Source organism: Vitis riparia, chromosome 7 (genome assembly GCF_004353265.1).
Source record: "Vitis riparia cultivar Riparia Gloire de Montpellier isolate 1030 chromosome 7, EGFV_Vit.rip_1.0, whole genome shotgun sequence".
Taxonomy (NCBI): domain Eukaryota; kingdom Viridiplantae; phylum Streptophyta; class Magnoliopsida; order Vitales; family Vitaceae; genus Vitis; species Vitis riparia.
In genome coordinates this window covers 116,755-132,631 of record NC_048437.1, presented here as the reverse complement: position 1 = coordinate 132,631, position 15,877 = coordinate 116,755, and the positions used below count along the sequence as shown (strand labels likewise).

The window sequence follows — 15,877 nt, the reverse complement described above, 5'->3', positions numbered from 1 at the left end:
CAATGTGAACTATTGCAAATGAAGCATCCAACGATCCTCATCATTTGCGTCTTAATGGTTTTCTGCCCCACTTTAGGTTGAGACTTGTCAATTTTCTACCATTTCTTTCCTCCATTGACTCAAGGCTTTAGGTTCACTATCATCCTCTTTGGACATAAGGGCATTTAGCTTCTTCTCAAATCAATCCTTGACCCAATGTGGAACAAAGATCTTCGTTGTATGTGACTTAGTGGTCTTCTCCCCTACTTTGAGACTTGTCAATTTTGGTCCCTTTTTTTCCTCCATTTTTCTTTGAAGATTTAGATTCCCCTTTCGGTTTATGTTGTTGTTGCCCCTTTCACTTTTGACTCATAAAGGAAGAGTTGACCCACTTGTAGTTTACTAAGCAATCTACAACAACCATGATTGGAAGTAGGTCTCACACATCTTGACATCTCAACTCGACTTGAGCTCACCCTTGTAAGTTAAACATGAACTTGAAGAGCTTTATGTGAACTTGTCATGTCCCTCTAGCAAGTTTTGTTTGGACAACAAGTTCATTTGAGAATCATCCATTATGGGTGGAAGAGAAGAGTCAACATCACCCAAGGCATCTCCAAAGTATGCATCTATCTGAGTCGCGTGATCCCGTAGTGCTTACATAGCACTATGTCCGCACTTTGACTCGGACAATGCAACACCAAGGCCTCATAGGGTGGTAGTTTACACTGAGTAGACGCTATGAATGACACATGGAGGACTCCTTGGCGTTGGGGGTCAACCCAAGCAAGGAAGGCACCTTGGCATTGGGCAAGTCCAAACAAGGGGTCGCTGACAAGGGCTTGGCACATGATGGACCATCACATGGGTTAAGGTAAGAAGACGCCTGACACAAGCCAAACCAACCTCCCTAACAAGCACCAAGTGGCAAGCAAATAGTTCCTACGATGGTGGCAAATGTTGCATGTTGCCGATAGGTGAAGACATTTGAAATGGTTAAAGCATTGAAATGGCTGAAGACATTTCAAATAAAATTTAAGTTTCAATTTAAAGGAGTTTGAATTAGAATTCAAATAACTTATATTCCTATAATTGTGGGAAGTAGTTGGTTGATGAAGCCACTAAATAATGTGCCCTCTAACTACTCAAAGCATGAACTCACTAAGATTGAATGTGGGAGTCTTGTTTCACAGAAAAGTTAAATGTTCTTATAAATTTTGTGTAGAAGTAATACAAGTTGGGGAAGAGTTACACTATAACCTTGTGTTGCCTTGATCGTTTTCTTGGTACTTGTTGCAATCTCATGTAGGTGAACATAGGCTAGCTTAGAAGACCTCTAAGCATTGCATAATGTAAAAAATTCAAGGGGAAAATTTGTACCTATATGACAATTGGTATCAAAGCTTCATTGCAGTGAAGCAATCGCTAGTGGAAATGTTATGGAAGCACTACGAGAGCATGTGGCTCAAATAGAGGCATACTTAGGAGATGCCTTGGGCGATGTTAACTCTTCTCTTCCACCCAAAATGGAGGAATTCTCTAATGAACTTGTTGTCTAATGAAACTTGCTAGAGGGACATGACAAGTTCACAACGGAGAAAATTGTAGAATGCAAGGCAAAGTTAATGACTACCATAGATGGGCTCAATGGCAAAATGCAGTCCTTTAAGGGTTGCTAAAAAGGGCTATAATGCAAGGCATGTCTGTTGGATCAAATGCTCCTACAAAGGTTCGTGTCCTTAAGCCTAAAAGCTTCAATGTTGTGCAAAATGCAAAGGAGTTGGAAAACTTCCTTTAGGATATGGAGTCATAATTTAAGGCTACTGATATTGCAAACAAGGAATAAGTCTCCATCCCAACAATGGATTTGGTTGGTGATGTCAAGCTTTGATGGACAACTTAGGTGGATGATTGGGCATGTGGTGCTTATATCTCTACATGGAAGACTCCTAAGAAGGAGTTAAAGGATCAGTTCCTCCCTACCAACACATCATGGATGGCTAAAGAACCCCTCAAGAAGCTAAAGTAGAAGGGTACAGTGAGGGATTATGTGAAGAAATTCAATTCTTTAATGCTAAACATCAAGAACATGTCTAGGGAAGATAACATTTCATCTTCATGCAAGGCTTACAGGGGAGGGCTCAAACCGAGTTAAGACAACAAGGCATACAAGACCTACATGCAGCCATGGTTGTCGTAGGTTGCTTAGTAGACTACAAGTCAGGCACCTCTTCCTCTACAAGTCAAAAGATAAAGGGGCAATAGTAGAAACCTAAAGGGGAATCCAAATCCTTCAAGTAAAATAGAGGAAAAAAAGGGAAGAAGGCCAACAAGCCTTACCTTAAAGTGGGGAGAAGACCACTAAGACAGACAACGAAGATGTCCGAATGCTTCCCATGTAATGGTCCACATTAGGCTAAGGATTATCCCAAGAAGGAGAAGTTGAATGTCCTCATGGTTGGAGAAGAAGATAGTGAACCTTAAAGCTCTGGGCCTGGTAAATCCTCTTCAACTTTTTTTTTTTTTTTTTAAAAGACAAAGGCAGATTGAATTAATAAATGCCTAAAAATAAGGGGTGCACCCTATGTATACAAGCAATAAACAGCCAAAAGCCCAACTAGGTTGCCGAAAAGAGAGAAAAGACCTAGAAAAGAGAAGGCCAGACTCTATTAAGGACACCTAAAAATTAAAAAAAAAAAAAAAACAGAAAGGATTGTCTAACCCCAAAAATTATTGAGACCACTCTAATAGTGAATGGATAAAGAGCTTCCTCAAACTTTGGTTAGACATCTCTTCCTTCTGGAAAGTCTTTTGATTTTGTTCTCCCTAAATACATCAAAAAAAGACAAAATCGAAGCCAATCTCCACACTGCTCTTATCTTCTTTCTTAGCCCCTTAACTTTCCATTCTAAAAGAAGATTTCTCACTGAATCCGAGAACACCCATACCGGTCCAAAAGAAGTTAACAACACAATCTAAAGCTTCTCTGTCATATCGCAATGAATCAAAATGTGGTCAGTTGGTTATTCACTATCTTTGCAAAGGTTGCACCTATAGGCCATGGACCATCCCCTCTTCATTAACGTGTACTGTTAACATTTTTCCTCAAACTGCTTCCCAAGCAAAAAAAAAAAAACAACTTCTAAGAGGAGCACACAGACCCCAAATCTCTTTAGCAGGGAATAAAACAATGTTTTCAGCCCTTAACGACTTATAATATGATTTGACACTAAACTTTCCTCTCTCATCATTCTTCCAAACTAAAGAATCTTCCCCTTCTTGAACCTTTAGCGCACAAATGTGTTCTAAAAAACGAGTCACCTCCTCTAATTCCCAATCTTGGAAAGATCTTCTAAAATGCACCTCCCAACAACCGCCTCCATCCCTGCCTCCCCTAAAGGTCTGCCATTGTAGCATATTTGTGGGTTGCAATCTTGAATAGAGAAGGAAATCAACTTAGCATCCTCAACCCAATTATCCCACCAAAAACTCGTGTGTCTACAATTTCCAATACAGATACTAGTTCTAAGAATGAACTCCTCCCACCCATTCCTAATGTCTTTCCAAAGGCTCAACCTAAAAGAATCTCTCACTTCTCTAGTGGTCCAAGCCCCTTCCACCTTCCCAAAATTTCCACTAATTACTCTCCTCCAAAAGCTCTTCCTCTCAAGGGAAAATATCCACAACCATTTACCTAACAAAGCTTGATTAAGCCCCTCCAAGTGTCTTAACCCCAACCCTCCATACTTCTTATCTTTACAAATAGCCAACCAACTTACCAAGTGGATCTTCCTTCTTTCCTCCATATCTCCCCGCAAAAACTCCCTTTGAACTCTTTCTAATCTGATTCTCACTTTCCTTGGAATTACAAAAAGCGACATAATGTAGATCGGGAGGTTTGAAAGAGTGCACTTAACAAGGATAAGTCTTCCTTCTTTAGACAAGTATTGTTTTTCCAAGCAACCAATTTCCTCTTGAATCTCTCTTCCATTACGTCCCAAACTCCACATGACTTATGAGAGGCTCTAAGAGGTAAGCCTAGATAAGAAGTAGGGAGTTTCCTTACTTTACATCCAAATATAGCAACTGCTCTTTCCATGTCCTCCGTGCCCCCCACTGGAATAATTTCACTTTTTTGCAAGTTTATTTTCAGACCCTGACACCAATTCGAAGCAAGTAACAATCCACTTCCAAAACTTCATATGTTCGTCATTATCCTCGCAAAAGAAAAGAGTGCCATTTGCAAACAACAAGTGAGAGACATGAACCCTTTCTCCACTTCTCCCCACCACTTTGAAGCTCGTAACGAAGCCTCCCTCCTCAGCCTTAGCAATTAAGCCGCTGAAAGCCTCCATAATCAACACACAGATAAGGCGACAATGGGTCCCTCTACCTCAAGCTTCTATGTGGCGAGAAGAAATCAGGTGTACCATTGACTAAGACCGCCGTTCTCACAGTAGAAATGTAGAAAAAAAATCCACTGATGCCACTTGGGCCCAAACCCCATCTTCTCCAAAACTAAAAGAAGAAACTTCCAATTTACATGATCGTAAACTTTTTCAATGTCCAATTTACAAACTAAACCCACATTTAAGCTTCGTTTCCTCAAGTTGATCACCACGTTAGCTACCAAGGCTGCATCCATAATCTGTCTACCCCCCACAAAGGCGTTGTGGTTGTTCAACACCACTTTGTCAATCACACTTTTCAATTTATTAACTAGGACTTTTGCAAGAATTTTATAAAGGCTCCCCATAAGACTAATTGGCTTGAAATCCTGCACATCACTTGCCGCTCTTTTCTTCGGGATAAGAACTAAAAAGGTTGCGTAAAGGCTTTTAAGCACAACATTCTGCGAATGGAATTCCTCAAAAACCTGCATCATTTCCCCACCCACTATAGGCCAATAGAACTTCCAAAATGCCAGTGAAAATCCATCCAGCCTTGACACCTTATCACCCCTCCAAATTTGAAAGAGCTTTAGTTACCTCCTCTTATGAAAAGGCCCCTCCAAGCTCTCATTATTCGAGGAAACCAAACTCCTAAATAATCCTGAGTCCACATCAGGTCTTCTCATTTGTGAATCTTCAAACACAAATTTGAAGTAGGACCCTATCCCTTCTTTAAGCTCCTCCTCATTTTCTAAATATGCACCCTTGACAGTAAAGCTACTTATAAAATTTCCCTTTCTCCTTGCACTAGCCATGCAATGAAAAAACTTGATATTATTGTCTCCTTCCTTCAACCATAAAGCCCTTGATTTCTGTCTCTAGGAAGTTTCTTCGAGGATGGCCACGTTACTGTACTCATCTTTAGCTATCCTCTGATTTCTCCTATCTTCCTTAGAGAGGGGTCTTAGCCTTTCTATATTGTCCCAATAATTTAACAGCTCCAAGGGAACATCCTTCCTAGCTGAAACATTACTGAGAACCTCTTATTCCATTTCTTCAAGTCACATTTCAAGGCATGTAACTTTTTAGCAAGCACAAAACTCGGTCTTCCTCTAAAATTGTAAGTCTACCACCACTCTTTAACTCTCTCCGCAAAACCCTCAACCCTTAGCCACATATTCTCAAACCTAAACGGGCTTTTACTAGTTCTCACCCCTCCACAATCTAACAAGATGAGACAGTGATCAGAAATTGGTCTTGGCGGTACATATTGCAACGCTCCCTTTACAATATCCTCCCAATCTCCTGGAAACAAAAAATGGTCCAATCGAGCCTTTAGCAAACCTCCTTGCCCTCCACTCCAAGTGTAAGCACCACCACCTAGAGGCGGGTCTACTAGTTCAAATTCATCAATAAAGTTGAAAAAAACTCTCATAGAAGTTGATAGATGCCTACCATTGCCTGTTTCAACTGGAAACCACACCACATTAAAGTCCCCTGCTATACACCAAGGCTCATCCCATAAGCCCTTAATAGTGGCTAGCTCCTCCCACAGATCCCTCCCCTCCTTTCCTTTTAGTAGGCCATAGAACCTAAAGAACACCCAAGTTAACCCCTCCTCGCAATTTCTAAAATGACAAGAGATAGAAAAAGATCCTACTTCAACCTCCAACCCTTCCAAAACTCTCTTATCTTAAAGTAACAACACCCCTCCCGCCATGCCCCTTGCATCTAGAGACGCCCAACCCAAATTCCTACCAACCCCTAAGCTTCTCACAAACCTATCAGACATCTCCCTCATTTTTTGTTTCCTAAAGACACACCAAATCTGGTTTATGTTTTCTCACCATAGACTTAATGACCATCCTCTTCTACTCTTGAGCACTATTCTAGCTAAACCAAGGGTGTACAAAGGCTTAATGCACATTGAACTATTGGTGAGTGATCAAGAAGGTTGTGGTCATGGTGGATGGGACAACCTGCAACTTTGTTGCCACTAGGTTGGGCTTGAAGTTAAGCAAAGATGATAGCAAACTGAAGATCCTAAACAGCTAAACACATGAGACAAATTGCAAGGCCAAAGTCACACCAATTTAGTTGAGTGGTTAGAAAGGCACAACAAACTTACTCAACATGCCTTTGGATGACTTTGACATGATACTTAGCAATGAGTTCTTTGTGAATGCCAAGGTGGCATTGCTACCATACTTGAATGTCCTGCTAGTGATGGAAGAAGCCTAACCTTGTTTTATGCCTAGATTGAGCAAGGTTCCAAAGCTGAGCAAATCATCAAAGCCAACAATGCTCATTGCTACGCAAATAAAGAGGGGACTAAGGAAAGGAGAGTGCACCTACATGGCGGCCTTAATGGAGATCAAACTAGATTAGGTCGTGGAGGTACCTAACGCAGTGATGGGGTCTCGCAACAGTTTATAGATGTGATGCCGCCAGAGCTTTCTAAGAAGCTCCCCTTTTTAGGAAGGGCACATTGACCACTACATTCAGTTGATATCAGGTTCCAAGCACCTTGCATAGGTGCCTTATCAAATGTCTCCACCAAAGTTGGTGGAATTAAGGAAGCAATTGACAAAGCTGTTGGATGCAGGCTTAATCTAGCCTTCAAGAGCACCATATAGGGTACATGTGCTCTTTCAAAAGAAGTAAGATGAAACATTGAGGATGTGAGTGGATTACCGGGCTTTGAACAATGTAACCATCAAGAACAAGTACCCTATTCCGTTGGGTGTAGATCTACTTGATAGGTTATTAAAAGCTTCTTACTTTACAAGGCTAGACTTGTGATCTAGGTACTAGCAAGTCAGGATTGCAGAAAAAGAAGAGGGAAGACAACGTATGTAACTTGATATGGTAGTTACAAGCTTCTAGTCATGCTATTTGGGCTTACAAACACCCTAACAACCTTTTGCAAATTAATGAATGATATTCTTTTTTACTACTAGGACTCTTTTGTATTGGTCAATCTAGATGATATTGTGGTGTGCAGTCGAACTCTATAGGAATATGTTGCACATCTATGCAAGGGTTTGCAACAGCTAAGGCAGCACCAATTGTATGTCAAAAAGGAGAAGTGCAAGTTTGCCAAGATTGAAATCAAGTTCTTAGGTCACTTGATATCAAGAGGGTATATTCGAATGGACGAAGGTAAGGTGAAGGTAAGGTAACGACAATCAAGGATTGGCTAGCACCCACAAAGGTGATTGAGATACACATTTTCTTGGGTTAGCAAACCACTTTTGTTGATTCATTAGAGAGACTTGCCGAGAGGCATTTGATCAATTAAAGGATGTTGTCTCTTTATGATCTGTTTTGAGATTACTAGATTTGGAGTTTCCTTCGAAGTCCACACTAACGCTTCCCACAATGTGTTAGGTGGTGTACTTGTGCAGGCAAGGCATCATGTTGCCTTTGAGAGCCGAAAGTTGGATGAAACCGAGCAACAATATTCAAGTCATGAGAAGGAGATGATTGTAGTGATCTATTTCTTAGAGCATTGGAAGCATTACCTATTGGGCACTACACTTGTAGTAGTAACTGACAATGTAGCCAACACCTATTTTAAGAGTTAAAAGAAGTTGACAAACAAATAAGCAAGGTGGTAGGAGTTCTTTGTTGACTTCAACTTTGTGTGGGAACACAAGCCTAGGATGCAAAACCAAGTGGCAACAATTTGTATAGGAGTGCTTCGATGGAATTGAGCCCTTTAGAGGTAACACTTAAGAAGCAACCACACATGCCCTTAGACACGATAGTCGGGATGCCGCCAGCAAGTAGCAACAAACATGTAATGTACAAATTTGCCAAGACTCAACAAGAGCTATTGGAAGAAGCTAAAGAAAGCTTGGAGAAAGCAAGCAAACGCATGAAAAACTACTCCAGATAAAGGAAGGAGACCATAGGAGTTTCGGGTGGTAGACGGTATGGCTGAAATTCACGTCATAAATTTGGAAAAAGATCAATAGAAAGAAGGTTCAAAGAGGTCTTGTTCCTAAGTTTGATGGTCCCTTTGAGATAATAAAGAAGATTAGTGGCATGGCATACAAGTTTAAGCTCCTGGAATGACTCAAAACCCATCCTTCATTGCATGTGAGTTTTCCACAACCATTTCATGGATACAAAGATCCCACAAGAGTGCAGCAAAGGCATGCAACACCTACAATTTGAAAGCAAGCAATTCATTAAAGAGGTTTATAGGATCCTTGATCATTGTATTTTGGGAAATCACAAAAATAGAAGGGCATATTACTTGGTTCACTCAAGTTGGGTTGGTCTAATCTAAAGAGTTTGTATGTTTTTACTTTGTATTTTCTTGTTTTTGTATTCTTGTAGTTTAGTTTTCTTTGGTGGAGGATTCCTCATCCTTCTATTATACTTATTTTTTCTATCAATATATCCCTTTGTCGTTTCCTATCAAAAAAATATTACTTGGTCCACTAGGAGGGGACATCAGAAAGTGAGGCAAACTACGTATGGAGCAACCTTGTGGCAATTTAAGAAAGCCATACAAAAGTATTTGTGGTCTAAGTTGACATGGACGTAGACTCCATGAGGTGGGGAATGTTTTTAAGCACCTTGGCTCAGAGAATGTAGTACCAAGGCCTCATAGGGTGACACTTTGCACCCATGAGTGCCTATTAAGCAAGGCAAGGTGATAATTGAGGCTTACGATGGATCATGTAGAGGCTTGGTAGTGGCCAGAGGTGTAGCACACGTGGTTAGAATGTGAGGGCAGCACACAGTATGTGGGCTAATATGTGTGGGTAGTACATGGTGTGACTTGACTCAAACAAAATTCAAGTGTAGGATTTTAGATTGTTGATATTTTTCCTTAGACGAGGAAACCTTGAGATGGGGTTTCCAAATGGAATTTTTATTTTTTGGATTTAGTATTTTTTTTAGAAAAAACATTATGTTTATTCAAGTACTTATGATGTTTCCTCCAAACACTTTAAAAATGGCTTAAAATGTCTTTTAAGGGGGAAAGGTGCATAACTCAAAGAAAGTGAAGGTAGCTCGAGCTAAGCTACACCAAATTCATGACATGAGGGGGGCCTCGAACATAATCAAAGATATGAACAAGTCTTGCTAACATGCACACAAGGGCACATGCCATGGGGTGGTGTAAATCCGTGGGAGCAATGACGCAAGACACATAGCACATGGATGAGCATGGTTGCCTCAAGTTGGAATGATCAATTAGGTCGACACACAAGAGCCAACATAACAACATGGATCATGAGCTAAGAAAGGACTTAGCATTGAGGCAAGTTGCAAGCATGTGGAACAAGAGAGAGATCTTGGCACACACATGGGCTACCTAGACAAACAAACAAAGATGTTCTATGGATACAAGCTATTTAATGCCCCAAACTCTTATTTTTTTGATTCTGGACCGCGAGAGTTATTTGTTTTGATCTCTATCTTTCTACCCGTAATAGCTAGCACGCAAAAGGCTAAATAGACGCCTGAGTGGGCTGATACTCATAAGCTCAACAAGATGCAATGGTTAACACTATTATACACACAGAGGACTCCTTAGCATCGAGGCCAAGCCAAGCAAAAAAGGCACCTTAGCATTACAGCAAGTCCAAACAAGGAGTTATTGACAAGGGCTTAACACGTAATGGGTCAACATGTGGGCTGAGGTAGGAAGACACTTGGCATAAGCCAAGCTAACCTCCCCAACAAGCACTCCATTGCAAGCACATGTGCATGCAAGTAGTTCCTAAAATGATGGCATGAGCTGTTAAGTTTGGAAACATGCGACATTAATCAAGGGGCAAGCATTGCATGTTGCCAATAGGTGGCAACAAAAGAGGGGCTTTGAATCAATTAATGGATGTGTGGCAAATGGTTGATGCATGGAAATGGCAGAAAACATTTGAAATTGAAATTTGAGTTTGAATTTAAAAGAGTTTGAATTTGAATTCAAATAGGTTAATCCTATAAACGTAGGAAGTAGTTAGCTAATGAAGCCTATAAATAATGTGCCCACCAACCATTCAAAGCATGAACTGACCAAAAGTGAATGTGGGAGTCTTGCTCAAGAGGAAGGTTGAGTGTTCTTGTAAACTTAATGTAAAAGTAATAAAAGTTAGGAAAGAGTTACCTTGTTACCTTTTGTTGCCTTGATCATTTTCTTGTTACTTCTTTGTTGCAATCCCATGTGAGTGAACATAGGATAGCTTAGAGGGCTTCTAAACGTCACTCAACACAAAATATTAAAGGGGAAAATTCCTTCGCGTGATACACTTCCACCAACCATCATTTTAGTGCAATGAAGCTCTGATATCAACTATCAAACACGAATTTTCCCCTCAAAATTTTCACATCGTGTAGCAATTAGAAGTCCTCTAAAGTAATCTATGTTCACCCACCGAAGATTGCAACAAGAAAAGCAAGAAGAAAATGATTGAGGCAACACAAGGTTACATGGTAACTCTTCCCCAACTAGTATTACTTTTATACAAAGTTTACAAGAACACTCAACCTTTCCCTTAAGCAAGACTCTCACATTCACTTTTAGTTAATTCATGCTTTGAATGGCTGGTGGGCACACCATTTATAAACTTCATCAAGCAATATATGTCCAAGTTTATAGAAATAACTTATTTTGAATGCAAATTCAAAATGCTTTAAATTCAAACTCAAATTTCAATTTCAAATGTCTTCAATCATTTCCATGCTTTAACCATTTGTCACATGTCCCTTGACTAATTCAAAGCCCCTTTATTACTGTCAGTTGTTGGCAACATGCAATGCTTAACTCTTTATCAATGTCACCTATCTCCAAGCTCAATAACCCATGTCACCATCTTAGGAACCACATGCTTGCCACTCAATGCTTGTTAGGAAGGTCAACTTAGCCCATGTTAGGTGTCTTTCTATCTCAACCCACATGTTGACCTATCACGTGTCAAGCTCTTGTCAGCAACCCTTTATTTGGGTTTGCACCAATAGCAAGGTGCCTTCCTTGCTTGGGCAAGCCCTAATGCCAAGAAGTCCTCCATGTGTCATGCATAGTGTTGATCCATGCTTGTTATTAAGCCAATAGGCCTTAACCCACTCAAGTATCTAATTAGTCCCTTGTGTGTCTTGTTTGTTGCTTGTGTATTTAGGCAACCCATGCACATGCCAAACCCTCTCTTAGCCCACATGCTTGTAACTTGTCTTGACATTATGCCCTCTCTTAACTCATGGCTCATATTGATATGTTGGTTCATGTGTATGCCAACCTAACTTGAGGCAACCATGTTCATTCGTATGCCATAGCAGCACCCCCTGTAATTGCCCCCATGAGTTGAACCACACCCCATGACATTGTGTCTATGTGTGTGTGCTAGAAAGCTCATCCATGTGCCTTGCTCATATTCGATGCCCCTCATGTCGTGCCTTAATGTGGACAACCTCAAGCCACCATCACCACCTTTGAGTCATGCACCCCCCAGTCTTCCTCCTTCTTTCTTTAAATAGCATTTGAAGTCATTTTCAACGTGTCTAGAGAAGATACATAGGTGTTTGAGCAAGCATAATGTTTTTTTTTCAAAAAAAACTTAGAAACCCCATTTCAAGGCCACCTCTTACAACAAAAAATACTAGCCACCCAAAATCCCACACTTGAATTTTAGTCCCTATCGAGCCACACCACATGCTACCCACACATGCTAGCCCGCATGTTGTATGATGCCTCCGCATGCTAACAACGTGTGTTGCACCTCAAGCCTCCACATAATCCGTTATAAGCCTCAGTTATCACCTTACCTTGCTCAATACACACTCATGGGTGCAAGGTACCACCCCATGAGGCCTTGGTGTCAAATTGTCAAGTCAACGTGCTGACAATTATCCAAGGAATCATAATTGTATCCAACAACTCCATTATCCTCCCCATCAACATTAATATTCGCCTATTCTTCTTCTTTATCTCTCAATTGCAAAGATTTTTTTTTTTATCTATCAATAATAATACAAGCTTTACCTACTAGAGTAAACAACAATTTCTTTATTTCTTCTACTCAATCTTCCCTTTTACCCTCCATTTAAAGGGTTAATTGGAAGGCAACTAAGCCTTTATCTTGTAAAAGGTTGAACCCCAAGCCTAGACCCAAAACAAATATACAAAAACCCACAAAGGCATATAACTCAATAAAAACTCATATATTAAAGTTTAAGCCCCATATAACATATATACCAAAAAGCTCTCAATGGCCCTAAACCCATCAAAAGGGTCTAAACGATTAAGGCTCAACAACTTTGGGACTAACCCTCAAGCTAGCTTAAGCCTCAATTACCCTAATTGAAGCTATAGTTTTAAGGATAATTCATGGAGACTCACCTAAACGCTTTAAATTCTTCTTGAACAAAAATCCACTCTCAAATTGTGTGGGCATGTGCTTCTCAAGGGAAGTTTATAACCTTTCATCCTTGCTAAATTAAGTTAAATGTTTATCCACCAACAAAACTAAATACAAACAAATTGTATGAACAGAAAATACACATCTTAAACAATCATCTCTAAAATCCAAAAAGTCGCTTATGAAAGTAAACCAATCTATAAGCACATGGGTATGCGTGTTGCATTTGTTGGCAATTCCATGGCATGTTTCAATGTAAGCATTAATATAGATTTACTACTACTTGAGTCCACTGATCAACCATGAAAACATTGATTGGTTTTGGATTCAAGTTTGAAAAAGTTCCGATGGAAATTCAAGCACATTGTGAAGACTGAAGGTATTGTACAATAATGATCTGGTTTCAAGCTCATACAAGACAGATTGCTAACCTAGAGACCTCAGAGAGTACCTAAGTGAATGCTAAAGATGTCCAAGATATCTTGATCTAGGTCTATGGCATCTTAGTGTGAATTCAAACGAGTCAAATGTAGTATGCTGATTTGAAGTTTACTATCAGCTAACTTAAGGCCAGAGGTTTTTAAAATTAGCTCCAAAATGATAAAAATGTTTCTTCCAGTCAAAATTGTATCGCTTAGAGTCAGCAATGACTCACCTATAAATAGTTGACCTAACATCCTTTGTGAGGAATTGAGAAAGAGAACACTAGAATTCCCAAGATTTAACTTGAGAGAGTCTTTAAGAAAAACAGATCAAAGCGTCCATGAGATGCAATCTGAGCTTTTGTCTGATTGAGATGACTTCATCTTCACTTCAAATTCATATTGTTGTTTACCAGGGAACATTTGAAGAGAATTTAATTCGAGGTGATTTCATATTATTTCATGGTAGAGAATTCATCATGCGATGATTGTTAATCTAATCCAATGAAGATTTTGGAGATCAAACTTTTGTTTGGTTTGGTTTTACTAGAACTCCGATGGAAGATCAAGGCGTAAGGAATCTCAATGAGACTCTAAGTACTCAATAAGACTTCAAGTTGCGGGGTAACTCCACAAAGTGAATATACTTGTGCAAAAGAGCATAAAAATTCCGAATGAAAACATTAATAGAAGAAATCCAGACTTTTAGAGCATAGCAAATTACCTGCAACTCGCACAAGCTGGTGAGAATTTTTCTGAAGGTAATCATTTGGATCACATTTGACCCTCACAATGCTTCCGACCACTTTATCTTCAAATTCTTCCGGTTTCTTTATAAGATTCTCAACTAAACTCCTCCTCAGATAAACCAACTTAATATTTTCGGGAACAATAGCAGCAAAACAGCTTTTTGGAGTTTCTACAACCTTTTTCTTTCGAAGACTATGTTGTTTCCGGGTTGCACATACATTGTCCTCCTCTTCATCCGAACTGTAGAAAAGCTCATCCCCGGATTCAGCTTCCTCTTGATTACCCACAAAGTGCGGTTCAAGCATGTCGTGAATTTTGAAACGGCTCACGGATTTTCTTCCCAAAAGAGAATGGAGCTTCTCATCACACACAACTGTCTTCTTTCTTTTGGGGTGAAAGAGGCTGTTCTCATTGACGTATGTGTTGATGATGGCAGTAACATCATAGTGAGAGAGGTTTTGGCTTGTGTCTTTACCGATTGATTGAAGAAATTCAATGAGTGGCTTTGATCCCCACCCAACGAACTCCTTTTTCTTGGATTTGAACTTTCTTTTACTCTTCATTGGAGTGTAAAACTGCTCCTTGGTTTCCTCCATCCATATGAAGGGCACATTTTCCACTTTCTTGTCCATATCATCAATGTCTATATATCTAAATCAGATGGTTCTGCCTGCAAAAAGCTCAAACTTTCAACTATGATTCAGAATTTTATTTTATTTTCCCTTGTTTGGGGAGTCGAGGAGGTTATGGGAATTTTGGTTAGGATTAGGGTTAGGGTTAGGGTTACCTGTTTTTTCTATCCTGAGGAGAACATTGAAAATTACACCCTTTGTTTCTGTCAATTAACGGACGAAAAATGTGGTGGCTCCGCCCGGCAGACGGAGGGAAGCTGTGGAAAGAACACTAACGAGCCCAGCCAACGTCCGGTTCAGTCACGAGGCCCTGTTTGGGATAGCTTTATGACATACTTCACGGGATATTCGAATAAAATTCGAAAAACGTGGGCTCCACGTGAACACTCAATGGCGCTTGTTAGCGATGAGGGAAATTATAAAATAAAAGAAAATGTAAAATAATATATACTTTAAAGTGTATAAATTATTTTTATTAATTTTTAAAAATTTATTTTATTTATTGAGGCTAAATCATTATGAAATATATAATTTTTTAATCAATTATAATTATATTTTTATTTTTATTTTTTATAATAAATTAAATATAAAAAATCATTTAAAATTTTTTTCTTTGAATATGTTGACTATGAAATCGAATGCAACATAAATAAAGAAAATTTTTTCATCTTTTCAATCTAAAAGACTTTATTTCAATTATAGGGTTTTTTTTTTTTTTTTCATTTGAGGTAAACCATGATTCTCACACTTTTAACATAATTTATCGTTCTTAATTTGTATGTTTGGGATAGATGTAGAATTACTAAAGATTATTTAATTAAAAGGAATGAAATCATCTTCATTTTATAAATCTAATCCTCTACTTATTTTAACTTCAAAAAAATCCATTTTGAAAAAAGAATGTCTTTATCTTTTTCTTGTAAAAATATATATTTTTTTAAAACACACATGTAAATAATCAATATGTTGATTAGATGGTTCACTTGGTGTAGTGTGTTATGGATAGTTGAACATAGCAAAACGACTTCTCGCTATATGTCTAAGCATTTATATAACAAAAACAACTTACTACTTTTCAAGATTAAAAAAAAAAAAAGGAAATGTCAGATTTACAAATATGAGATCTTTTCATTCTTCTAATAAATTATTTCAATGGTTAAATGCATCCATCAAAACCCTTTCTACATCCATTTTTTTTGTTCTTTATTTTTTAAAGTAAGTTATGGATAGGGAATGATAAAGTTACCATTTTCTTGGACCTCTCAATCCCACCCATCAAAACCATTACTCTTTCTTTAACTCAATTTTTATTTTTATTTTCTTTTATTTCC

The 15,877-nt window shown here is 38.9% G+C and overlaps 1 protein-coding gene across 2 annotated transcripts in view; it reads right to left on the bottom strand.

Moving 5' to 3' along the window:
- The window catches only part of LOC117917891 (uncharacterized protein At5g08430-like), a 49,928-nt gene extending 35,078 nt beyond the window's left edge, over nucleotides 1-14,850 (bottom strand). The window contains exons 1-2 of one of the 2 annotated variants that reach the window (XM_034834351.1): nucleotides 14,702-14,850; nucleotides 13,889-14,600 (exon numbers count right to left, since the gene is read on the bottom strand). In XM_034834351.1, coding sequence (XP_034690242.1) covers nucleotides 13,889-14,546 — 658 coding nt within the window. In that variant the 5' untranslated portion in view covers nucleotides 14,547-14,600; nucleotides 14,702-14,850. The remainder of the gene's footprint in view (nucleotides 1-13,888; nucleotides 14,601-14,701) is intronic. The other variant, XM_034834350.1, reaches the window with a different exon arrangement.
- Between the last annotated feature and the right edge of the window lie 1,027 nt (nucleotides 14,851-15,877).